This window comes from Ricinus communis, chromosome 9, assembly GCF_019578655.1.
Source record: "Ricinus communis isolate WT05 ecotype wild-type chromosome 9, ASM1957865v1, whole genome shotgun sequence".
Lineage (NCBI taxonomy): Eukaryota > Viridiplantae > Streptophyta > Magnoliopsida > Malpighiales > Euphorbiaceae > Ricinus > Ricinus communis.
The window spans coordinates 1,338,041-1,361,565 of NC_063264.1; the positions used below are offsets into that span (position 1 = coordinate 1,338,041).

The 23,525-nt window shown below is 32.7% G+C and overlaps 3 protein-coding genes across 3 annotated transcripts; 2 read left to right on the forward strand and 1 right to left on the reverse strand.

Moving 5' to 3' along the window:
• The first annotated feature begins 4,084 nt into the window (after window positions 1-4,084).
• LOC8275595 (importin subunit alpha-2) lies at window positions 4,085-9,157 on the forward strand. The gene is made up of 11 exons (XM_048379312.1): window positions 4,085-4,428; window positions 4,561-4,657; window positions 4,764-4,855; window positions 4,947-5,078; window positions 5,182-5,367; window positions 5,463-5,626; window positions 5,720-5,798; window positions 6,823-6,951; window positions 7,180-7,307; window positions 7,396-7,770; window positions 8,719-9,157. The coding sequence occupies exons 1-10, from the start codon at window positions 4,213-4,215 to the stop codon at window positions 7,766-7,768; spliced, it is 1,596 nt and encodes a 531-aa protein (XP_048235269.1). The 5' UTR covers window positions 4,085-4,212; the 3' UTR covers window positions 7,769-7,770; window positions 8,719-9,157.
• Window positions 9,158-13,801: 4,644 nt separating this feature from the next.
• On the forward strand, window positions 13,802-15,173 carry LOC8275594 (GATA transcription factor 15). Its single transcript, XM_002519131.4, has 3 exons — window positions 13,802-14,325; window positions 14,416-14,538; window positions 14,637-15,173. Exons 1-3 carry the CDS (start codon window positions 14,305-14,307, stop codon window positions 14,940-14,942), a joined length of 450 nt encoding a protein of 149 aa, XP_002519177.1. The 5' UTR covers window positions 13,802-14,304; the 3' UTR covers window positions 14,943-15,173.
• Window positions 15,174-18,552: 3,379 nt separating this feature from the next.
• LOC8275593 (extensin-2) lies at window positions 18,553-19,730 on the reverse strand. The gene has a single exon (XM_002519130.4). The coding sequence runs from the start codon at window positions 19,399-19,401 to the stop codon at window positions 18,886-18,888; it is 516 nt and encodes a 171-aa protein (XP_002519176.1). The 5' UTR covers window positions 19,402-19,730; the 3' UTR covers window positions 18,553-18,885.
• Between the last annotated feature and the right edge of the window lie 3,795 nt (window positions 19,731-23,525).

Genomic DNA, 23,525 nt, shown 5'->3' on the forward strand with positions numbered 1-23,525 from the left:
ATCGCTGCAAACGCCATTCTCCTCTATTGGCAAAGAATTTGGCACTGTGATAGACGCAGAGGTCTCTTATATTGGACGGCAAGCCACCTTCTGGAAGTGTTACGAGCTCAGGGCAACCACTTATGACCAAGACTTGAGGCTACGGAAGGTGTGTGTCCATCCTTTCAGGTAGCAACTTCAGACTTTCGCAATAGTCAATTCGAAACCAAGTGAGGTTGGGGGCGTGCAATTCGCCAAATGATACTAGTTTAGGACATCCATCGATATGAAGGTGCTTAAGAGATTTCAGATAGTATTGAGGTCTGCAGGGAACTGAAAGAGATTTCAAATTGGGCAAGTGCTTGATCCTGAGCCTTTTAAGATTTGGGAAGATGTGCAGAGGTAAAGTCTAGAGTGAACAGCAACTGCAATCAATTAACAGAAATTCAAGAAATTCATAGTACAGGTGCATTGGGAACTCTAAATCGTCACTGCTCTCGATCTCAAGTCTGGACAATGTAGTGGATATACGGCCCATAGGAAGCCAACTGAGAGACAAACAGTCGTAGATTTTCAAAATTTGGACACAGTTACCAGCCTCCTCCATTCTGTCAGATAGGCCCCAACCTCCAAGTTCTATCATTGTCAGCTGCGGTGGCAGGTCCGCCAATAGGAATTTATCACAGTATCTCAACTTCAAACAATGGAGACCCGGGGCATTGGGAAGAGAAGCTACAAGCTGTTGACACTGGTGACAAGTTCAGTTAAAGAAGGCAGGCTGCTTGGAAGTTGCTTGGTTAACTTGGGACAATTCTCTACATGCAGTCTACAAAGACGAGGGAAAGCCGAATTTCCATCATTCTCTCCAAAAGGAAACCATTCCTGCCACTCCAACATATCCTTAAACCTCAAAGTTACAAGCTACTCGAATGGCTTTATCGCAGAACCACCACGCCCGTAAAACTCAAGACCCACATTCACTATTGAATCAAATCCCACGACTGAAAGGTCCTTGAGAGAATGTAACTGCCCTAGTGGTGGCAAGCAGATGCAGTATTTGCAATTGCTAATAGAAAGGAGAACAATATTAGATAAAGATTGACCAGCTAACCAGTATGGAAAAAACTTGCCGCCATAGTCCTTTATTATGAGCTCTTCAAGCTTGTATGAGGCTGAAGCTTTTCCAACACATCTCTGTCCTTGCGTGAATCATCACCAGAATTGCTGCTCCACTCCAGCCGTAATCCCTCAAGGTGCTTCTTGTCCTTCAGACTTACTCCTAAAGTTTCCACTGGACCTTTTACATTCTGCAGCTCCAAGATTGAAATCTTGCCACCAAGATCATTAAGTTGCTTCAACTCCCCAATACTTGTTCCGCTCTGCTTGCCCACAGAAAATAGAGCCAGTGTTTGCAGACGTTTTAATTTGCCCATATGTGCCGGCATCTCTTTTATGTTAGTTCCAGTAAGATCTAGATGAGACAAATTTGCAAGTTTATGCATATCAGCAGGCAATTCTATTAAATTTTCACAATAACATAATTTCAACGTGAGTAAATTGTATAGAGAAGCTGTAGAATTGGGTAACCCGCCGACTGCAGTCCAGGAGATGTCCAAAAGGCGCAGAAATTTCAAATTACCAAGTGACTCGGGTAATTCAGTAATGTCAATATAGTGAGATAAGGACAGCACCCGTAAGCAATTTAAAGCCGGCAAAAGATCTTGCAGTACCTTATTGGATAGGTGTAAAAAGGCGCTTTCGAGATGGATTCAAGTAAAATGGCAGGAAAGTGCTTAGCTCCAGAAATACCTTCAAACGTCTTGAATGTGTTCCAGGGGACCCAATCACTTTGTGAATATGACAGATGACGAGTCCTTTCCGTGATGCAGTGTGAGTTGTCACCTTCAAGCCAACAACAAAATTCTCCAGAGACGAATTGAGCCAGGTCATGAACAAGATCATGCATGACATAGCTTAATGTGTTACCACTTGATCGCTGGAAGAGAGACCTCGCTACAAGATCACGGAAGTACAGTTCACCTACTTCTTATATTTATGAATTAAACACCAATAATAATATAATTCTTTCTCATTCTCATCATTTTTTTTCTGGTGAACCAAACGAGGGGTTAGTGAAAACACTTTTAAAAGACCATCCACTGCATAGTATAAAACTAAGGAATAAAGTACAAATCATTTCATAGTATGAATGTAAATTACCCAAAAAGAAACAAAAAATGGGTTATCTATAAAATTAATGCCAGGAGGCTGGAGATGGCCCCCCCAATCAGCATATTCTCCGTTGATCCTTCCAAGCCACTCTTGACAAGTGCATGGACAGTTCAGAAAAAATAAAAAGAGTTTGTGCAAGGAATTGTTCATTTAACATTTTGGGCCCTTCCTATTGGCTGGTAGCGGGTCTAATACCAACAAAAATCCAATGTTATTATATAGCAAATATGCCCATAAATATTATAGCCCGATACTCTACACTTTCACACACTAAAAGGTAAAATGAACAAAAAAGAAAAATCAGTATAGAGATAACCATAGACCTGTATCAGAAAAAACATTGTTTTCCTACAATTTGCAGAATAGGAAATGACACATACATACAAACAAAAATACTGCAATTAAGGACGATATTATTCATTATGGCCATTTTTTCTAATAAATCATGGTTTGGTGTAAAGTGTCACACTACCCTTTTTATTTAGCCGTAATCTATGCTCAGGAACCTAAATTTTAAATATTTATTCACAATTTTAACTTTTAACTTAATCTAACAAACACATAATTTTTATTTTTATAACCTATTAAATATTTTTACATTTCATTTTAATATAATAGATATCTAAATTTTATTTTATGATGAATTTTAAATCTTTATACATAATATACATAAACATGCTTAACAAAAAGTGATTAAATATCATAAAAATATAAATTAAAATTTCTATTAGATTAAATTGATAATTAATGTATTAAAATAATCAAATAGTCTAAATTCTGTGTCTAAATATATATTTGGGCTTTTATTTGTTAGAGTTAATAGTTTGTGGATTGATATAATAAAAATAATATTTTTTACGGTCTTTATAAAAATAATAAATTTTTATCACTTGTTAAGAATGTAGTAGAAATTTTTAAATTTAATATTTTATTTTGATTTGCATAAGTAACACTGGCTTAATTTTTTTTTAAATAATTTTTATAAAATAAACTGATAAATATTTAACGGCATTAATAAATCTAAAACAATAAAAAATTTAAGGTTTTATATATATAATATTATATATATATATTAAATTTTATAAATTTAAAATTTTCTTTATATGTGTGCTTAATTTTAATATATAAAATTTTTATTTTGATATGTGTATTTATTTTTAACATATAAAATTTAAATTTATATTAATTTTATAATTTTATATTAATTATTGACTAATAAATTACATTTCTGATAATATTAGCTCTAATCATAAGAAATAATATATAATTATATTTTAATATTATATTCAGTAATAAATAATTTTTTAATTAAATAATAATTATTATAAGAAATAGCATATTAATTATATTTTAATATTTTATTAACCGATAAATTAATTTTTTAATTAGATAATATTTCTAATTTAAAAAAATGATATTTTTTAGAATTATATTTTTAATATTCTATTTAATAATAAATTAATTTTTTAAATTTTATAATAAATTTTTAATCCTAGAAAATAATAAATAATTATATCAATAATATTAATTTATATAATATTAAAATTAATTAATAGATATTTTTAAATAATTTTTAATTATTGAATCAATAAAGTTTAAAAATTTTGAAAATTAAAAGAAAATATTTAAAAGTAGTTGATTTATTATTTTTTTAGAAATATTATAAATTAATATTAAATATTTAAAAATTTATTAAATTATATTTTATTAATTTAATTTTATAGTTGGAATAATAAAAGTACGGCTAATTTAGCTAAATTTGAGGGAATAAGAAGTTGAATTAGTGGGTGTGATCCGTCCTAAAAATCCAAAGTTAAAAGATAATAATAAAAATTAACTGTTAATTACTTATTTTCCTTAAAAGTTCAAAAGAACCTCTATTCCCTGGAATATATAAACACCACACCGTCTCTGATAATCACTAGAGCTTTACAGTCACTTCTTATCAAATCGATCGAAAAACTCGCCGCTGCTACAAAGCTTTAATTCATAAAATCAGTCATGTCTTTAAGACCCAGCGCAAGAACCGAGGTTCGCCGAAACCGTTACAAAGTAGCCGTCGACGCCGATGAAGGTCGTCGGCGAAGAGAAGACAACATGGTGGAGATCCGAAAGAATAAGCGAGAAGAGAACTTGCAAAAGAAGCGCCGTGAAGGCCTTCAAGCCCAACAGTTCCCTGCCGCTGTTAATCTCACTTCTTCTAACATGGAAAAGAAGGTACCTTTACATATTTCATTTTTTAATTCATTCAAAGTTAGTTTTTCTTTTTTGTGGTCTTCTTTGAAACCCTAACATAGGGTTTTATGTTAATTAGTATTTAATTTTAATTTAATTTAATTTAATTTTCAGTTAGAAAGTTTGCCCGCAATGGTAGCTGGTGTTTGGTCTGATGATAAAAGCTTGCAGCTCGAAGCCACTACTCAGTTTCGAAAACTGCTCTCAATTGGTACTTCTTATAGTTTTTGTTTCATCATTTTATTGTTAGTGTGATTTTTAAAATGTAATGCTTTGTTTGCTTGTATAATAAATTTCTAACATCTATCATTTATTAGAACGAAGCCCTCCCATAGAGGAAGTTATACAATCTGGAGTTGTTCCTCGTTTCGTTGAGTTTCTTGTCAGAGAGGATTTTCCTCAACTTCAGGTTTGTGTTTGTCTCATTGATTTTTGTTAAACTTAGATTGCGATTTGCCAGTAATTTCACTTGTTTGTACCAATTTTCTGAATTTGTATAGTTCGAGGCTGCTTGGGCGCTGACAAACATTGCCTCGGGGACCTCAGAAAACACAAGGGTGGTTATTGATCATGGTGCAGTTCCAATATTTGTAAAGCTTCTTGCTTCTCCCAGTGATGATGTTCGGGAGCAGGTATGTTATGTACTGTGTTTAGTATTTTATTTGTTGCGTCTGATGTGTGTGTTAGTTGGGTTTAGAATTTTGGGATTTTATATAAAGGCTTGGTGAAACTTAGGCTGTGTGGGCATTGGGCAATGTTGCTGGTGATTCTCCAAAATGTCGTGATCTTGTTCTCAGCAACGGAGCGCTCCTTCCATTGTTGGCACAGCTGAATGAGCATGCAAAGCTTTCAATGTTGCGGAACGCTACCTGGACCCTATCAAACTTTTGTAGGGGCAAGCCACAGCCTCCGTTTGAGCAGGTTACTGTTTACTGTTATGCCTTATTATGCTAGAATTGAAGCTTTCCTCTGTCTTGTTTTAGGAAGTTTATAACTTTGTGAAATCTGATGAACAGGTGAGGCCTGCACTTCCAGCACTTGAACGTCTTGTGCATTCAACTGACGATGAAGTCCTAACCGATGCTTGTTGGGCACTTTCATATCTTTCTGATGGTACAAATGATAAAATCCAAGCTGTGATTGAGGCAGGAGTCTGTCCCAGACTTGTTGAACTCCTCCTGTGAGTGTGACAATCCATTGATTGCTTTGATGAGTGTTTTCTTTTCTACACATTATATGAATCTGATGGTTTAATGTACTTGTAATGTTTCAGGCACTCATCTCCTTCAGTGCTTGTCCCTGCCCTTCGTACAGTTGGAAATATTGTGACAGGGGATGATCTCCAGACTCAGGTATCAGCTTTAGAATAGAATGCACTACGTTATTTTATTACTTTGGTTTTTTCTTAAATAATTGGAAATTATTGATGGTCCCATAAATCATACTTATAGGGATAGTTTTTGGCCTTATGAATATTACTGTCTCACCTTATGATAGAGCATTATGGAGAAGATCATCATGTTATAGGAAATAGGAATTAAAATAAGGATACTAAAACTAAGTGCCTTGAGTAAATATGTGAAACAGCTATGATTATGGATATCACCTACTCCAGAAAGTAGGTTACTTTTGTGAGTTTGTTGAAACCTGGATTGCTTATGATAGAATTGACTTTTACATCAAATTTGACAAACTTCGTGCAAGGTTTTTTAATAATTATTTTTATTGTTTTCATGTCTTTTTCCCTTCTAGAGACTAGCAGACATAACAGAAACATTCAATATATGATTACCACTGAATTGTAAATGGGAAAATGTGCCAATTCATGAGGCTTAACCAACAAAATAGAAAATTTGCATTACAACATTGATAGTCTCTCTGGCTTTTCCTTAAAACAATGTTATTGGTCATTATCACTCAATGGCTTTTTCTTCCATTCCATTTGCCAATATTTTAATTTTTAAGCTGTGTTCCGTTAGCATAGTTTGCCAGTCATAATTCAATAATAACTTTGTTTGGCATCACTTGACAAATTTGTGAAGAATTAGAAATGGTAAGACTTCATATGAATTTGGGGCTAATTTAGGGAGGATTATGAATTGCAAAGCTTTTGATGGAAGCAAGATCCAAGGGAAGCAATACTAATGTCTTTAAATAAATAAAAAGTTTGCTTTTGTTAATTTTCGAGTAGCAGAATTTATCTCAATCACGAATCTATATAACCAAATCTGACAGTGTCTATGCACAGACCAACATTTAAGAATATCTCTCTATCTCTCTCTCTCTCTCTCATTGTATTCTGATTTCTTTGCAAGTCTACTTACAATATTGTTCTTCACCAGTTTAGCTAACTTTAATGGATTTCCTTCTTCACAGTGCATAATTAGCAATGGTGCACTTCCATACCTTCTAAACCTATTGGCTCATAATCATAAAAAGAGCATCAAGAAAGAAGCATGCTGGACTATCTCAAACATTACAGCTGGTAACAAGGAACAAATTCAGGCAAGTCTATACAGCTTGGGAAGTTCATACTTTAAGCATTTTATGTGATTGTGATCTGTGCATGTCGTGTTACTTAAAGATTTTTGGCTGTGGTAATGATCATTTTTAGTTCACTGTCTGACTTGGTTTGAATGGGTATCTCAGCAGAATAGAGTTATTTACCTTCACCCATTGTAAATTTCTTAGATGCGTGTGGCCTAACTCTAGATGCTTTTCTAAATGATATAGGCTGTAATTGAGTCTGAATTAATTGTCCCATTGGTTAATCTGCTTCAAAATGCTGAGTTTGATATAAAGAAAGAAGCTGCTTGGGCAATTTCCAATGCTACTTCTGGCGGTACTCATGAGCAAATTAAGTATGTACTGCTTGCTTTCTGAACCTTCTGTGTTTTACTTCTCTTTTTCCCCTTGTTAGCCAAAGTATTTACTTTTCTCGTCTAATAGGTACATGGTGAGTCAAGGGTGCATAAAACCATTGTGTGATCTTCTTGTATGTCCCGATCCAAGGATTGTCACTGTGTGTCTGGAAGGGTTGGAGAACATTCTTAAGGTTGGTGAAGCTGAAAAGAATTTGGGGAACAGTGGAGATGTTAATCTATATGCACAGTTGATAGATGATGCGGAGGGATTAGAAAAGATTGAAAATCTACAGAGTCATGACAATAATGAGATCTATGAGAAGGCAGTGAAGGTTCTTGAGACATATTGGTTGGAGGAAGATGATGAGACATTACCTCCAGGTGATAATTCCCAGCAAGGTTTTCACTTTGGTGGAAATGATCCGTCAGCTCCAGCGGGTGGGTTCAACTTTAGTTGAAGGTACATACCATTTACTTAACTTAGAAACATGATTATATGGATAAAATCACCTTAAAGAGTGAAGAATGTAGATTCATTAAAGGGCTAATTACAAAAATAAACATGATTTTTTATTTTGGCACTTCCAACATGAATTTTACAATTTTCCGCGATTCAAAGCATTGGTTCGAAAGTCTGGCATAATTTTGTTGACGTGTCGCCAGAGTTGGCTAAGTTACTCCACATAGACACCAATTCAAGAATGTTACCTTTGCTTAATTGCAAAAAAAAAAAATCACATACTTTACTTTTTGTTGCAATTTTATTACAACTTTTAAATTTTGAAAAATTGATATGTAAATGTTCATTTCAATTAAAATTAGTAAATAATAAATTTAAGATTCTTGACGTGGTGTCTATTTGGAGTAGCTTAACTAACTTTGACGCCATGTCAACGAGATTATGCCGGATTTTCAACTAGTGCTTTGAGTTGCAAAAAATTACAAAGTTCATGCTCTAAAATTGTCAAAGTTAAAAAGTCATGTTAAATTCATAAAAAATGCTAAGGGTCATCATTATTTTTGCAATTAGCCCTTCATTAAATCAGATTGGCCTCGGCTTCAAATGCTATACTAACAAAGCAATTATTGTCTTTCAGTTAGAAGTTTAGAGTTTATTTGGTTTAAAATTTGGAGGGATCTATAAATTGGTAGGAGAAATTCACTGTGACACGTTCACTAAAAAAAAATCCTTTTGTACCAAATCATTTATTAAAAAAAAAAAAAAAGCTTAACACAAAGCAGAAAAATAAATAATAGTAACGTGGTCATGTAATAGGAGAAAGGTTTCCCATTCCTTAGCCCGCTATTCGGAGGTTCGAATCCTTCCGTCCCAGCTATTCCTATATATCAAAAAAAGGATCCTTGTTTGATTTATCATTTAACATCTCCGGGACAATTCATGATGCAGGTGGCAACTACATTGGTGTTAAATTCAGTCTGTCTGTCACAACTCCTTGCATTTCATTACAGTTTGGTCTAAGGGTCTATAATCTGAACTGGCCCTGGACAAGTCATTCTGCATTGTACACGGTGTTGCATCAATTGTTTCGAAGAGACCATATTACGTAGAGAGAAATACTTGATGTTGTGCCTTACACACGACGTGCTATTCAAGGTGCGGAGAGAAAATCTTATAGTTGCATGAGCATCGGCCTCCTCAGCTATTATCACTGAATTGGGTACACAGTGCTGGTGTTAGGGTATTAATTGTATGCAGGGTTGTACTAGTAGTTTTCACATGATTGGTATTTCTTTTATATTCCGAGTGCATGATCGCAAACCTCATTTTCCTGATGTATTTCAAGAGATTTAAAAAGAAAAATGAATTAGTAATATTTTCTTTTTCATTTGTGATGATTGTTGTGGTTTTCATTTGAATTTTAAGAATGGGGGCTTCTTCATATTTGTTTTAACTTTGCTGCAGTCAGATTATTGCATGTCAAATGGTAGTAGAGACCGAGGATTGATGAAAGAGGATAGAGAAACTAAGCCCATTTTTTCATGACTATCATGCTTCCTTTTTTACTAGCAAGTGGTGCCAAGTTTGCTGAATATTTTGCAATCAATACTATTGAAAATTAAATGTTCAAATTGAAGATTTGTCGTTAAGTACATTTTTGGTGAAGGATTTTTATAAATTCCATGGATTTATAGTAAATTGATCGTTTGATTAAAAAATTAAAGATCGAATGTTAAAAAAAAATGAAAACCCATCATTTTTCTGAGTTTTGAAATGTGGGATTTTGACAGATTCACAATTTTGATTCCAACAGACATTCTATTAATAAATTAATATTTTAGAATTATTCATATACTCAAATATTAATATTTTAAGATAATTTTATATTTATTTGTGATTTGAGGTTGAGGATAAACTTGAGATTAACTTAACCTAAAATTTTAGGTATTGGTCAAAACATAAAGGATAAAATGTCTTAACTTATAGTTTATGATCAAATAAAATTTTAATTATTTTAATTAATAGATCTAAAATTATTTAAAGGTCAAAGATTTATATTTTAAAAAAATTATAAGCATATATACTATATTTTTTATTTAAATTAATTAAATAAAATAAAATTCGGCTAAATATTTATCTTTAATATCAAAAATTAATTTTTTTATTTTTATATATTATAAATTATTTTTTACTATATTAAAAAAATTAAAATTAACAATTAATGTCTCTATTTCACTATCATCGTCGACTTTCCAAATCACCATCAACGCTATTATTATCAATTTCATCAGTTTTAGGCAAAATATAAGATATTTATTAAAATAATTAAAATTAGACTCATTTAACCTCGAAGTACAAATTCAAAAGGGTATTTAATCCTTTATTCAAAACATAAAGCTTGTAAACTTTAAATCTAAATATTAGGCTGTTATTCCTAATAACAAAACACAACATTTGTCAAATTATTTGAAATTTTAAAAGTTTGTAGATTTTAACATCATAATTGCCAAAAAAGATCTAAGTACTCTATATATGCTTTTCTTAGAGCACACTGCCAATAAAATCTCTTTAAAATTTGAAGTGATTTGATTTTATTATTTCTTATAAAATACTAGTTTCAAATATATACTTTTACTAAAAAAAATTATCATTTTTATCTTTTTTAAAGAAAAAAAAAAGGGGTCAAAACCCAAAAAGAAAAAATTAAATAAATAAGCATTTTTACAAATACCATCCTGAAGGAGACTTGAATGTTGTTTGTGGATAGGGAAGTGAGAGAAATAAAAGAACACTCCAACAATGAAAGCAGAAGCATAAAAATGAGAGTAAATACCTCTTCAGGATTTTTCTTTTACCTGATAAGTAAAAAACAAGTAAATAAATAAAGAAGCATAACTGGAGACACTGGTAAATGCTTTGAACATTATTTATTATTCATATCATATCTGCTGTTGAGTGGTCCTGCCTTTGTAATATCTTCAGGATCAGGGCTTGAAACCTTAATTTCGATTCTTTTTCCCTTTTCTTTTTTTTTTGGATGTTAAGTTGTATAAGTAGAAACAGTTGTGCACCACATACAATAGCAGCATGCAACTCGCAAGAAAGCTCCTCTTCCATGTAGCAATGGACCAATCAAAATAAACTTTTTCTTTTAAAAAAAAAAAAAAACAAGTATTTCTTCTTTTGAACATTGTCTCTTTGTGCTCCTATGACTTGCTTTGATTGCATGTGGGCACATTGATTTCTCTTTTTTCTTGATCAATGATTATTATTATTATAATTATGTAAGAGTTAATTGGAAGATTATGATGTTGTAGATGTGGGTACTAATAGAGCTACCTGGACTCTCCAATGCCACCCATCTTTCTTTTTCCATGGCTTCTCCTCCATATATACACATTTCTCCCTTTCTTCTGCTTTGCACACCACCATATGACCATATGTTGATGCCATTATACACCGGTTTTTAAGAACAAAAAGTGAGGCAGAATTTTGATAGAAAAATTTATTACATTTTGAACTTTATTTTCTTTTAATTATTCTTTTTTTTTTCATTTGCGAAGTGGATTTCAGCTATTACATTTTTCACTTTGATTTTAATAACACCGATGGATATTTTTGACACACTTCAAAAGTAAATTATATATATTGTCACTAAATTTTAGACTTTATAATAAAAATATACCAAAATCTTTGATCTGTTATAAAAAGATATAGCCCACATATCGTTTAAATAAAGCATTTAGTATTTTTTTGTTACACAATATAAAATTTAGTGACTACTCATGTAATTTTTTCTTACACTTGCCGGAAAAACTCATTGGTGTTACTAAATATAAAATTCAATAACCATTTAATTACAAATGAAAGCTTAGTACCTTTTCATTAAAAAGTGAAAAAGTTTAGCGATTAAAAATATAATTTCTATAATAAAAAATATTTTAAGAAATATTTAAATATAATGAATAAAATATTTTATTTAAATTCAATAGACTCTTTATATTTTATATTTTATTTTAATTTTATTTCATAAGTATTCATGATTTTAATTTCTATTTTCTTTTATTTTTAATTGTTACCATTAAAAAAATAAAAATTACAAATATCAATTAACTAAATGCATAAAAATTTATAGTGAATTTATTAAATTTAAAAAGTAAAGTTTGGCTCTCCATATACAATTTTCTATTTTATATGTAAAGAATTAAGAATACGTTTGAATGTTATTTTATAATATAACTCTTTAAAATAAATAATTTGACATATATAAAAAATGCATTGAAAATATTTTTAATAATGTTAGCTATTTATTAATAGAATATAAGTTAATTTGTATTAGAGTCATAAAAAAAAGTGATGAAATCTCAAATTTAAATTTTAGTTGAAGCCTAATAATAATAATTTATTAACAATTTATCTATTGATTATGGATGTGAACTTAATAAACTAAAACAAATGATAAATAGACTGCAAATAGACTGACCAATAACTGTACATTTAGTGTGCCACACTGGCTTCTGCCAAGAGAAGGGTCAGTGAAAGAAGGCATGTGCATCTCAATCAACAAAATAAAAGTAATGTTACTAAACTTAATTACAGTCTCTATAGTATTTCTTACAAAATAATAAAAATAAAAATCATTTAGAGGGTTTAAATTCAAAATCTCATATAGAACTTTAGTACTCAGTTGATTAAAACTCATTGACATTAATTAGTATGGTTAATAAATGGGCAAATCTTCCCTTTTCTTTATACAATACAATGTTCATTATCTTCACAAGCTTTATGATCCTTACATAATTAGTAAGCAAATATAAACACATCACCATTAATAAGTAAGACCATGTACCAATTGAGTGCATAAATAGGAGAATTTCATGGTAATTTTGCTTTTACAAAGTAAAATTTATTTTATTAATAATAACACAAATGTATGTCTTGTGTATTAATGCATTTTCAGGTAATGAACTACTCAATTGAATATTTTATTACCATAAAAGTAATTGTACCATTAACCGGACGGAAAAAATATATTAATCTAATGAATGGTGCATGACACAAGTATGATATATAAAGGACAAAGGATCAAATATCCCTTCAGCTTATACTTAGGAGCTAAAATGAGTTAAATTTTAATTATTTTAATAAATAGACCCGTAATTTCTATTAAAAGGTCAAATAGATCTAATAAAATTGATAGTAAAAATGTTGATATGGTTTAGAAAAGTTGATAATGATAGTGAAATAGAGAAAACAATAATAAAAAAAAAATTAGTTTTTAATATTAAAAATTAATATTTGTTCAGATTTTATTTTATTTAATTAATTTAAATATTGATAAATAAATTTATAATTTTTTAAAAATATAAATCTATTTGTCCTTTAAATAAAAATTGTGAATCTATTTATTAAAATAGTTAAAATTAAATTTATTTAATCCGAGCTATAAATTTATAAAAATATACGACCGTTTATCCGCGATAGAAATGAAAGTAAAAGTGCATTAAATTTGTAATTTGAACACGGCAAAAGTGCAGTACATGAGTTTCAACTTTTGCTTGTGTAAATATTCATGATATTTTGCCAATTTTGCATAGTGGGTTGACAATGTGCAAATTCCAATCTTTGAAATGCATATGATACGAAAAAAAAGAATCAAACAGTTGACAAATCAATAGTAAACCAAGCAAGGAGCAGAAAAAGGTCTCACTTTGGCTGACCCAATCAAACGGTTCAGATATAACACAGATCCTGACCTCCAATAATGTGAGTGTACTTATCACCCACCCAATCATTCCTTCATTATCATTATCAGCAATAATAAAATAATAAGATTTTTCCATTTGCGAGCCAAAAAGACCCTATTCAATGGCGCCATTTTTCTTTTGGCACAAGGCCAAATAAAAGAAAGAAAGAAATGGCTGCAAAAAAATGGCGCCTTTTTGTTAATTTTTTCAGCTTTCTCTTTGTAGTGGGTTTTGGCGGGTGTTCTTGTTGTGTGTTGGTATTGTGTCTGTTGGAGGGTCAAAAAGGCTGTCATAACGAGGGTCATTTTCGTCATTTTAGCAATGTCCAGAAGTGCTAGGGTTTCGAGTCTCATTTATAAAGCGTTTTATCAGATCTGCTGGCGTTGTGTGCGTGTGTTGTGTGGTGCGTATGCGATTGTGTCTGTGTCGGTTTCAATTCTTCAATTTTCGCATCTCTCCCTCCCCTCTCTTTGCACACTCACACCCACACACTCTCTCTTTCACATGTCGGTTTCTCTTTTAGGTCATTACCAATACCTGATTACGTGCTTATTCTTGATCCTTTGATCATTTCCGTATACCAAAAAGCCTTCCTTCTATTTTGCCCTGATCCCTTCTCTTAGATCCCTTTCTGTCACTTGTTCAGTCATTAGTGCTTCTTAGTTGCATACTCACTCGAGGCCTATCAACTTCAGTCCAATCACCGATTTTGTTTCTCAATACCCATTTCACCTTACCACCTTTTCTCATCTGGGTTCGCTTTAGATCTCACATACAGCTCATAAAAATGTTGGATCCAAGTGAAAAAGTAAGCCAAGCTCTTACCCGGGTTTTGATTCTTGATCTTGTTTAAAATCTTTTAACTAATCGGTCTGTATTTTTTATTTTTCTTTTGCAGATATTGGAGTTTGAGGATATGAGTAGCAAATCAGCAGAAGGAGAAAATCAACAAAAGAAAAGTTGTGCTGATTGTGGTACTACTAAGACACCGCTTTGGAGGGGTGGCCCAGCTGGCCCTAAGGTAAATAAAATCAACTGATTATTCGCAGATCAGCGTTTAATTAGCCCGTTCTGTTTGAAGATTTGAGCTGATTTTGGTTTTGGCTGTTTGATTTGCAGTCACTGTGTAACGCTTGTGGTATTAGGAGCAGGAAAAAGAAAAGAGACAGTCTGGGTCTGAATAGAGCATCATCAAATCCTGACAAGAAATCAAGAAAACACAGTTCAAGCAATGGAAGCAGCAACAATCATAATAGCAATAACAGTAATAGGTTAGGAGATGGGTTAAAGCAAAGACTGTTGGCTTTGGGTAGAGAAGTATTGATGCAGAGATCGAGTGTGGAGAAACAGAGAAGAAAGTTAGGAGAAGAAGAACAAGCTGCTGTGCTATTAATGGCTTTATCTTATGGCTCTGTTTATGCTTAGGAAAATAATTTTAGGAGAGAGAAGAGAATTTGTTTTTGTATTAGCTAGCTGACCCAAAATTAAGTTAAGTTGTATGTTGTGATTTTTGGTTCTTGATTAGTTAATTTTTTTTAGGTGTTTATTTTCTTGGGCTAACTGTATTTGGGGAGTTTGGAAGAAATGCAAGGAGTTGATAATTGTCAATTCTATTTTTCCTAACACATTAACTCAATTCAATGTGTGTTTGGATCATTCATTCCTTTTGATATCCATTTTTTACCAATTTTGCGTTTCTATTTGGGTGGCAAACAACTGCAACACGGCTGGCTCTATTTGATTGAAGAAATAACAAAATCAATTATTAATTTGAATTTGAGAACTCCCAGTCGCAGGTTTTAGAATAAATTCAGCAGTACAATTGAGCTCTTCCAAATAGGCGGTATAATTTAACTTTCACATGGGTATTTTAAGCCAAGTGGTATTTCATTTTTGTCTTGACTGGTTTTAACTTTTTGGGTCACATCAATGTTGGTACTAAAAGAAAAATATTCTGAAGCGGGAAATGTGAAAATTTTCTGTGTTTCCCGGCGAAATGAAAAGCAAATTCAAAGGATGCATAGTACGGTTTGTTGACTAAGAAAACCTTCAAATTATTTTCTGAGGAGCCAAACAGACCGAGTGTAACGAACTTTTGTAGGTTTCAAAGTTTCCCTTTTCTTGCATTTTGTTTTGAGAATGTTTTTTCTCCTTCTAAATTGGCTTTTCTGTTATTCCACGTGGAGAACTACTCGTTTATGATTAATTAATAATTTCTAAAATTGACTTGCCGATATGCAATGAAATTATAATTTTAATGGTTTTTCTAATATCAAATATTAATTATTTTCTTTTGTCCCTATGAAAATTTCCAAACATAGAGTAAAGGTTTGATGTGATGAAAAAGGGTTCCCCCTCCTTCCTTCCTTTCTAAACTCACTTCTGCCTTTCTGTGAGTGGCTAAATTTATTATTTATTAGTACTATCAAACTAAGATTTGGCTATCATCTTCAAGTGTAATTTTAAAAATAAATATTTTTTCATTGAATAATCAATCACAATAATTGATTTTGAATCATTGGTCAAAAAATTATATTCAATTTGAAGGTGAGAAAATGTTAATCCATTCTAACACATAATGTGTCAATACCTTGATATTGGAATTCGAATTTCCACCGTTGACATCCCATGCTCTCGTGAAATTTAAAGAGAGAAAAATGAACAGTTAAAAACTGACACTCTTGCCTTTGAATCGCAGCTCCTCTGCTGAAAGGCCGAGCCTGTTCTGTTAGGTACCTCAATAGCCAAGCCTAAGGGTCTGGTCAGCCCATTTCCTTCCATAGTATGATCAGCTTTCCTCCATCAGTGGGCCCATAACCCTGGGCTTAATCGGTGAACAAGGAGACTCGCATTATATGGTGACTTTATAACCCAAAGGTTTGGGCTATGCAAACATTTAAGTCAGAGCACCCTTTCTTTTCCTTTTTATTTTTATTTTTATTTTTAATGAAGCCAATTCGTATACTTTTTGAGTTTTTATGATTTGGAATAGTGTATACCATGACAAATTGAATTAGTATTTGATTTGCTACAAATTTTTATTGCATTTATGATACTATCACCTAAACAAATTATACTAATAAAACAAAAGAAACTAAAGGGCAGTTGAGGAAAACATGAAAAATTACAAAAGAAAGATGCATTTTAGGTCCACAGAGCAGCCATAGCCATAAGAATTTATGAACCCGCTGCTTCATCAACAACCCAAGCAGTCAGAAATTTACAGCCCTCACAATTAAATTGGTTTTAGCAGTTGCTAATCTATCTACTGCACATCAAAGTGACACTCATCACAATTGTCAAACTCAACAAGATCTAACATTACCATTAACTTGGATTGGTGGCACCATCAGCAATAACCAAATTTAGGGCATAGTATCCATTTTCAACTGGTTTATTTGCAAATTTTAAGCCATTCGCATTACAGTAAACACAATTGTTGAATTGTGAACTGGCCCCGTTTTAAATTTCAATTAGTGATGATAGTACTAATAGAGCCATAAAACAGCTTGTGTGTCTACTCATTGATGAGTATTCATAGCTCATAGGATGCCTTTGACCCCACCACCCATCACTCCATACGTGCCTTCCAGCTAAATGTTTCTGTGTTTTGTCTCCTTCGTAAAATTGGAAAACAAATCGACTCCTCACTCCTCTCATCGTCCCCATATCCAATCTCCATCCACACATTGATCCTTCCCTTTTCTTTACCCTTCTACCCATCGATAAAATGCGCCCGCCACTATTGCTCGCTTATTGTTGGACAATCAATACATTGATCGAGCAGAAGATCCGGAGAACTAAACTTAAGAACTAGTGACGGTCGAATCCGTAAATATCAGTTAAAATATATCATTACCGATTCAACTATTTAGATAGATCGAATTGGTGGTCTAATTGATTTCATGAAAATTAATTACATTTTATCATTATAGTGTAAAATAGTCAATTTAATAGATTCTTAAAAAGAAAATGTAAGATAAGACAAATAACTAAAATAGAACATACCTAACAAACTATCATTCCAGTGGGGAGTTGGTGGTCTAATAGATCCTTTACCCTTCTACCATTCCAGTGGGGAGTTGAAAAGATCCAGCGAAAGCAGCTAGTGAAAAGAGAGCCCATTGCTTATGATGATGAGGTTGGCACATTGCCCACAGTTTAAATATTTATGGGTTTGTGGCGGTCAACGATTCATGGAAAGTGAAATTAGTTACAACTCAGTAACACTGAAGAATTGAGAAATGCTGACCCTGTGTCAGAACAGATCATGTTAACGGGCAGCCAAGCCAACGGAGCTGATCCTATGGAATCATCTATTCTAGGAACATCCTCCAAGTACCTGATTCCTGACCACTAACAGCGTGCAGCCAGGTCACTAGCATAAAAAGTCCCTTTTTCACATCTCTTTTTATTGTAAATCTTAATTACTTGCTTCCAAATAAATAAATAAAAATTTAAAAACAGGATTAGCATTTTTAATCGGTAATTTGGCCTTTAATTAACAATAACATAAAAGAGAAACCCTATTAATAATTAATGGACGCTCCTGGTTTTCCTATGCAAAATAAAGATAAGTAAAATAATTATTGAAATCTCAAGGCCAAAAAGGTTCACCCTCCTCCACCAACAACCCTAATTGCAATCTGTATTTAATTGAGTTAGAACAAGGTAAAAAATAAAATAATCACCCATTGCATACAACTGATAAAAAATTTATATGATAACTTAATTAGAATTTGTGTGGGAGAGATTAATATATTTAAAAGAAAATAGAAGGATAAAAAATAAAAAATAAAAAAATAATTCGTCTGCCAGAATCAATTAGTTATTGCATACATCACCCATTAACATGAATTATCATCCCACATCATTTGGTCCAATATCTACAATTGGCCTAACGTTTAGATGCCAGTCAAATCAATGCAATAGAAACCAAAGCTAATTTAATTACAATAGTTAGGCACTAATTGAGCTCTACTGGAGAAACAAAATTGAAAAGAGATAGCTTTACCATTATTAATGACAAAATGACTAATTAATTAATTATTTTAATTAATAAGAAAAATAGAAACAGAGATAGGTACAATTTGTCTAACAAATTACAGATCACTCACTCTACAGCAAGGTGGAGAAAAAAGAGAGAAATCAGACTGATCAAGTTACTTGACAATTTTCATCGCTCTGGTTTCTCTTCAGCTTCAAGCTCTGTCAAAGAAGGGCATTATCGTGAATATGCTGATTTCTCGATTCTTGTTTTTTCTTTTTTAATCTTTGTTTCAAGAATCTCTCTTTCAACCTCAAGCTGCATGTTACCAGAGATCTGCCACATTATTCTAAGTTTCTTTACTTTCTTTATCATTTCCCATCAAAATAACAAAGAAAGTAAAACCATCATTACAACAGCAACACTAGTACTGTAACTAAAAGAACTCGTCAGCTTTAAAGAAGCAGACATGGAAGGAGGAGGTGGGCTATAATAATAGAAAGGAAAGTAAGGCACAATTGGGTTAGGAGGTGGTGGTGCAGGGTAATTTTTATAATCTGCTGGGGGTGGATAGTAATAATAAGAACCACCACCATTGCCACCCTGTGGTGGTGGTGGAGAAGAGTAGGTGTAAGTGGCAGGTGGAGGTGGAGAGTAGTAGTAGGAGCCTGATGGGCTTGGAGGAGATGGTGGTGGCGGACAATTGTTGGTGGAGGCAGGCGGTGGGGGCGATGGCGGTGGAGGAGGTGGAGATGGAACTGGGTTACAACATGTTGAACACATTGTGCATGCGATCTGATACAACATTCTTGATTTAGGTACAGGGGAAGGACTGGTGAAGGGCAGTACAACGAGGAATGCCAATAAAGAAAGAGTTATCTTGTTGATTGTTTCCATTCTTGGAACAATCAATATGAAACTAATTTAGAACTCAAGAAATGAAACGTTCTTCAATGTTCAACAAGATTCAAGAATCAAGAAACAAGAAACGTTTTTCTCGAAGAGAATGATGAAAGAACAAGAAAATGAGCAGAAAGAAAAAGATAGAGAGAGAGAGGAAGTTAGTGAGAAGTGAGTGTGGGTTGTACTAAGTGTCTCTTATCTTTGAAGCGACACCCCATTCACTATCATCAATATCTTTTTTATTATGATGGTTTAGAAAATGAATTAATAAAAGAAAAGGGCTTAAAAAGAAAAGATAAAGTTGAGAGACTATTTTCTAAAGATGACACCGACACCGTTCTACTTTACCAGAGAAGGCGAGGCGTCGTTAATTTTTAATACAGGAATTCAAACGCCTCGTTCGGGGTTAATTATGTCCATTCAGCTGATTTCAGGGAGGGGTAAAGTGGGGAGAGTTTTTGTTTTGTTTTTTTCTTTGGAGAGTTAAAACGTGTTGAAGTTTGAAGAATGAGAAAGCGCAGAAAGTCGTTAAAGAAGGGCTTGACCGGAAGCAGAAATGTTCACACGTGGAAGGCTCTGCATGGCCTGATGTCCGGGTGACGTGGCAAGTGGAGAGAAGACGTAAAGAAGACGCAAGCACCACCTAGGTACAATTCCTCTAAAACCTGACAAGCGGAGGCTTTTTATTTTATTTTTAATGACAGAAGATTAATCTTAAGTTAAAAGGCTGTGAGTGCTAAAATATGTTTGTAAAAGTATTTATTAGCCTAAAGATACGTCCCCGTTTAAATCTAAGACATTTTTAATTATATGTTACTTATAATATACATTAACTTTAGGACATTATCAGTTACAAGTGAAATTATTTTGAGGGTGGCTGCCTATTTGCCTAAAAAATCATGCCCATAGGATCTTATCTCTATAAAATTAGGGCATGTGATAAAAACAAAAAAATAAAAATAAAAAGGGTCAAAGATGGCAGAGGATAATTTTATCTCTATAAAATTAGGGCATGTGATATATATAATTCTTGATAGTAATAAATAATCATTCTTACGGGAACACCGCTATTGGATAGAGCTGGCGAGTTTATTAAAATTCACTGCTGATATTTTTCTTCCTTTTTAAAATATTTATAGAAAGCACCATTTAATATTTTATTTCTTTTATTTTTATTTTATATTAAAAATTAAAGACAAAAGATTTAAGGGATGTGAATGGGCATCGATCCTAATACTTAACGAATGTACGAGTGAAAGTAACAAAATGAAAGGATAAAGTATGCATCAAGAACTGGCTTATTCACGTCTTAACTCTGTAGGACTTCTGTCTGAATTCACTTTATCTGCATCACGCAACTCGCCACACCTTCACTCTGTAAGTCTCCTGTCTTTAGTTTCCAATATTTCATTTTAGTTCAATCAATATCATGTTTCATTGCTTTCAAATGATTGAGATCAATTAAACTTCATGCATTTGCGGAATTGGTCGGTGATTTTGAGTGAGATCTTCGAGTTTTGATTGCTAATTATGACCAAAAAGGTCATAATAGATAGATAGCTAAATCTTTTGAAGTGTATGATGCGTGCCGCCGTAGCTGAATTACAAGAAGCTTAGCCAGAGACACCATTCCAGGCTGGTTCGATGGCAATTGTCTACCAAGAAAGTCCATTACAGTAATTCTGATATGTGGGTGCCACATATCAGAACTATAGTTGATTTCTTCTGTTTGCCATGTTGGCTCCAGGATTTTCGAATAATCAATAATGTAATTACCTCGTTTTGATTTATTTTAAGGACTTAATGTACTGTTCAAAGATGTTTGTCCGCGTAAAATATTCATAATCCTTTCAGTTTATGCGAAAAGATTTATACTCAGTTATCATATAAATCAAGTATGAATTGTAAAGGTGCAACTAAAAGCAGATATTCACCACACTGCAGCCTCAAACTGGGAATACTTAGAATCTTGCACTTTACTTGAACCTTTTTCTTTCTTTCTTGGCTTCCTTTTTTATTGCTTTCTAGTTTTTTAAAGGGGGCTTCTTCTTTTTATGATACGACCTTTCGTAACTTCTTTCTGATCATGATTGCATTTGTTGGAGAAAACTCATAAGTTTGAACAGGATATTATGCTCACCAATTACTTCATTTTCTTTCTTTAACTGCATTTCACCATTTCTATTCATCTCAGTCTGTACACAGTTTGAATAGAAATTCTTAGGTATGAGTGAACTCTCATAGGCCGACCGGAATAAGCAACTTCATAGCAGAGCGGATTCCCATTTTCTTTATTATTGAGAAACAGTAAGTTCACAAGCAAAAAGGGCCTAGGTTGTGACATGGATTGAGTCATATCTTGCATGAAAAGCGCTGCTGGGATTAGTTGGTTATTATGGGAAGATCAGTGGTAAAACTGTAGTTAGTGGATTTAACAACAAGAAGAAGTTTGTTGGGTTCGTCAGTGGCCTACTCTAAAACATCAACTTTTTAGTACCATATCATTGATATGACAACAAAGAGAAATTGGCTTTGGGCACCTTTTTTTTTTTTTTAATTTTTTTAATTTTTTATGTTTTTAGAAATCCATGCAGTGTATTTGTATATAGATATCAGAACCATACAAAATAATTTGGACCCTAAGCTATGAGCAAAGACGAAGTCCTTAGTTGGTTGACAGTCAGCAGCTGCCTTATTCTAGGGCCCCCTTGATGATTCTATGACTAGAATTTTCAGTGCACTTTATTCTCATCTCACATGCCTTTGCCTTGTACAATATAGTGACCCCAACTCCCAAGTCATAATCTAATTCCAAGACAAATTAAATTTACAAACCCAATGATCAACTCTTCATGATGGGTTCATCTGAGAAAATGATTGAAAAACAATACTAATTATATAGGATATGCTGGTGGTAGCCTGCCCTTTAAGTCCTAACTAACTACTTCGAATTAATAGCCTGAATATGCAACAAGATCACAAACTGAATAACAGTTGACTACTCCTTTAGACTACAATTAAGACATTTAGCCCCCCCAACAGAGAATGTAAATCATTAAATAATAGAAATTTAGAAATAAAAACCATAACTGTTGATAAATATATAAGAAAAGGTTTATTTATTTTCCATTTTCTTCAGTTATGCAATCATTTAGCACAGCATACACTTATTATTAAGTTTGTTTAGACTGATGTAACATATAAAATTTTAGTGGATTTAATTTGATAATAAATATATATTAAATTTAATTCTATCTGATTCGCTTCTTATGCCAACGAAAGAAAGACAGTTTTAAGTGTTAATAATTATATCATCTCTGCTGGGTTAATACTCATCTCTTATGAGAAGAAACTAGAAAGATCACAATCAAACTTGATATCATTTATAGAAGGGTAAAAAGGGAAAAACAAAGAGAAAAGTACAAAATTGAAAAAGAAAAATAAAAGAGGCAAGCGCAGAGGTAACCACAGCCACATATACCAAGTAATGGGTCAGGCTATGTTAGAAGTAAAGAATGAGTAGTAGGCCTATGAATATTTAGATTTTGGGTGGATTTGTGTCTCCCTGTTCTTGAATGGGAATGGGAATGGGAATGGGAAACAGGGCTATTTAGAATGTAGCCTACTTCACCCGATAATGGGCCTGAAATTCCAACTCTTGTAATAATTCTTTTTCTTTTTTCTGGATTTTATTTTCGTTCATTGCAAACTTAAAAAAAAGAAATGGCGAGAACTGCTTGTTCAAACTTGAGGCAAGATAAAACCAGGGTATTAGATCTCTACCAAAAATCAATTAATTCAATAAAAATATAATTTTATCCATAGTCCACATTAGATAACATTCTTTAATAGTAATAATTTAAGTCTGATAATGCTATAAAATATAATATATGATACATGGTTAGCTACAAAGTGACCTTTTAAATTGGCAATGATCAGCACGCTTCCTGCCATCTCAAATATCCAAACATTGTAAATGTCAAATTCCAACTAAGATCGTCTAATTAGTCAATACGCACATTTCCACTATGGTCGAAAAAATCGGACACCGTGTCCCATCACACCTATTTCGAAACCCACTCCTACCTCTTAATTTGTTTCACTGTAGATATCAAGAA

Excerpts from the sequence above, each read along its gene's own strand:
- LOC8275595 (XM_048379312.1), top strand. The coding sequence starts at position 4,213 with ATGTCTTTAAGACCCAGCGCAAGAACCGAGGTTCGCCGAAACCGTTAC. Across the intron at positions 6,952-7,179 it reads GTAACAAGGAACAAATTCAG|GCTGTAATTGAGTCTGAATT; the intron begins GCAAGTCTATAC and ends TAAATGATATAG. Across the intron at positions 7,308-7,395 it reads GGTACTCATGAGCAAATTAA|GTACATGGTGAGTCAAGGGT; the intron begins GTATGTACTGCT and ends CTCGTCTAATAG.
- LOC8275594 (XM_002519131.4), top strand. The coding sequence starts at position 14,305 with ATGTTGGATCCAAGTGAAAAA. Across the intron at positions 14,326-14,415 it reads TGTTGGATCCAAGTGAAAAA|ATATTGGAGTTTGAGGATAT; the intron begins GTAAGCCAAGCT and ends TTTCTTTTGCAG. Across the intron at positions 14,539-14,636 it reads GTGGCCCAGCTGGCCCTAAG|TCACTGTGTAACGCTTGTGG; the intron begins GTAAATAAAATC and ends TTTGATTTGCAG.
- LOC8275593 (XM_002519130.4), bottom strand. The coding sequence starts at position 19,401 with ATGGAAACAATCAACAAGATAACTCTTTCTTTATTGGCATTCCTCGTT.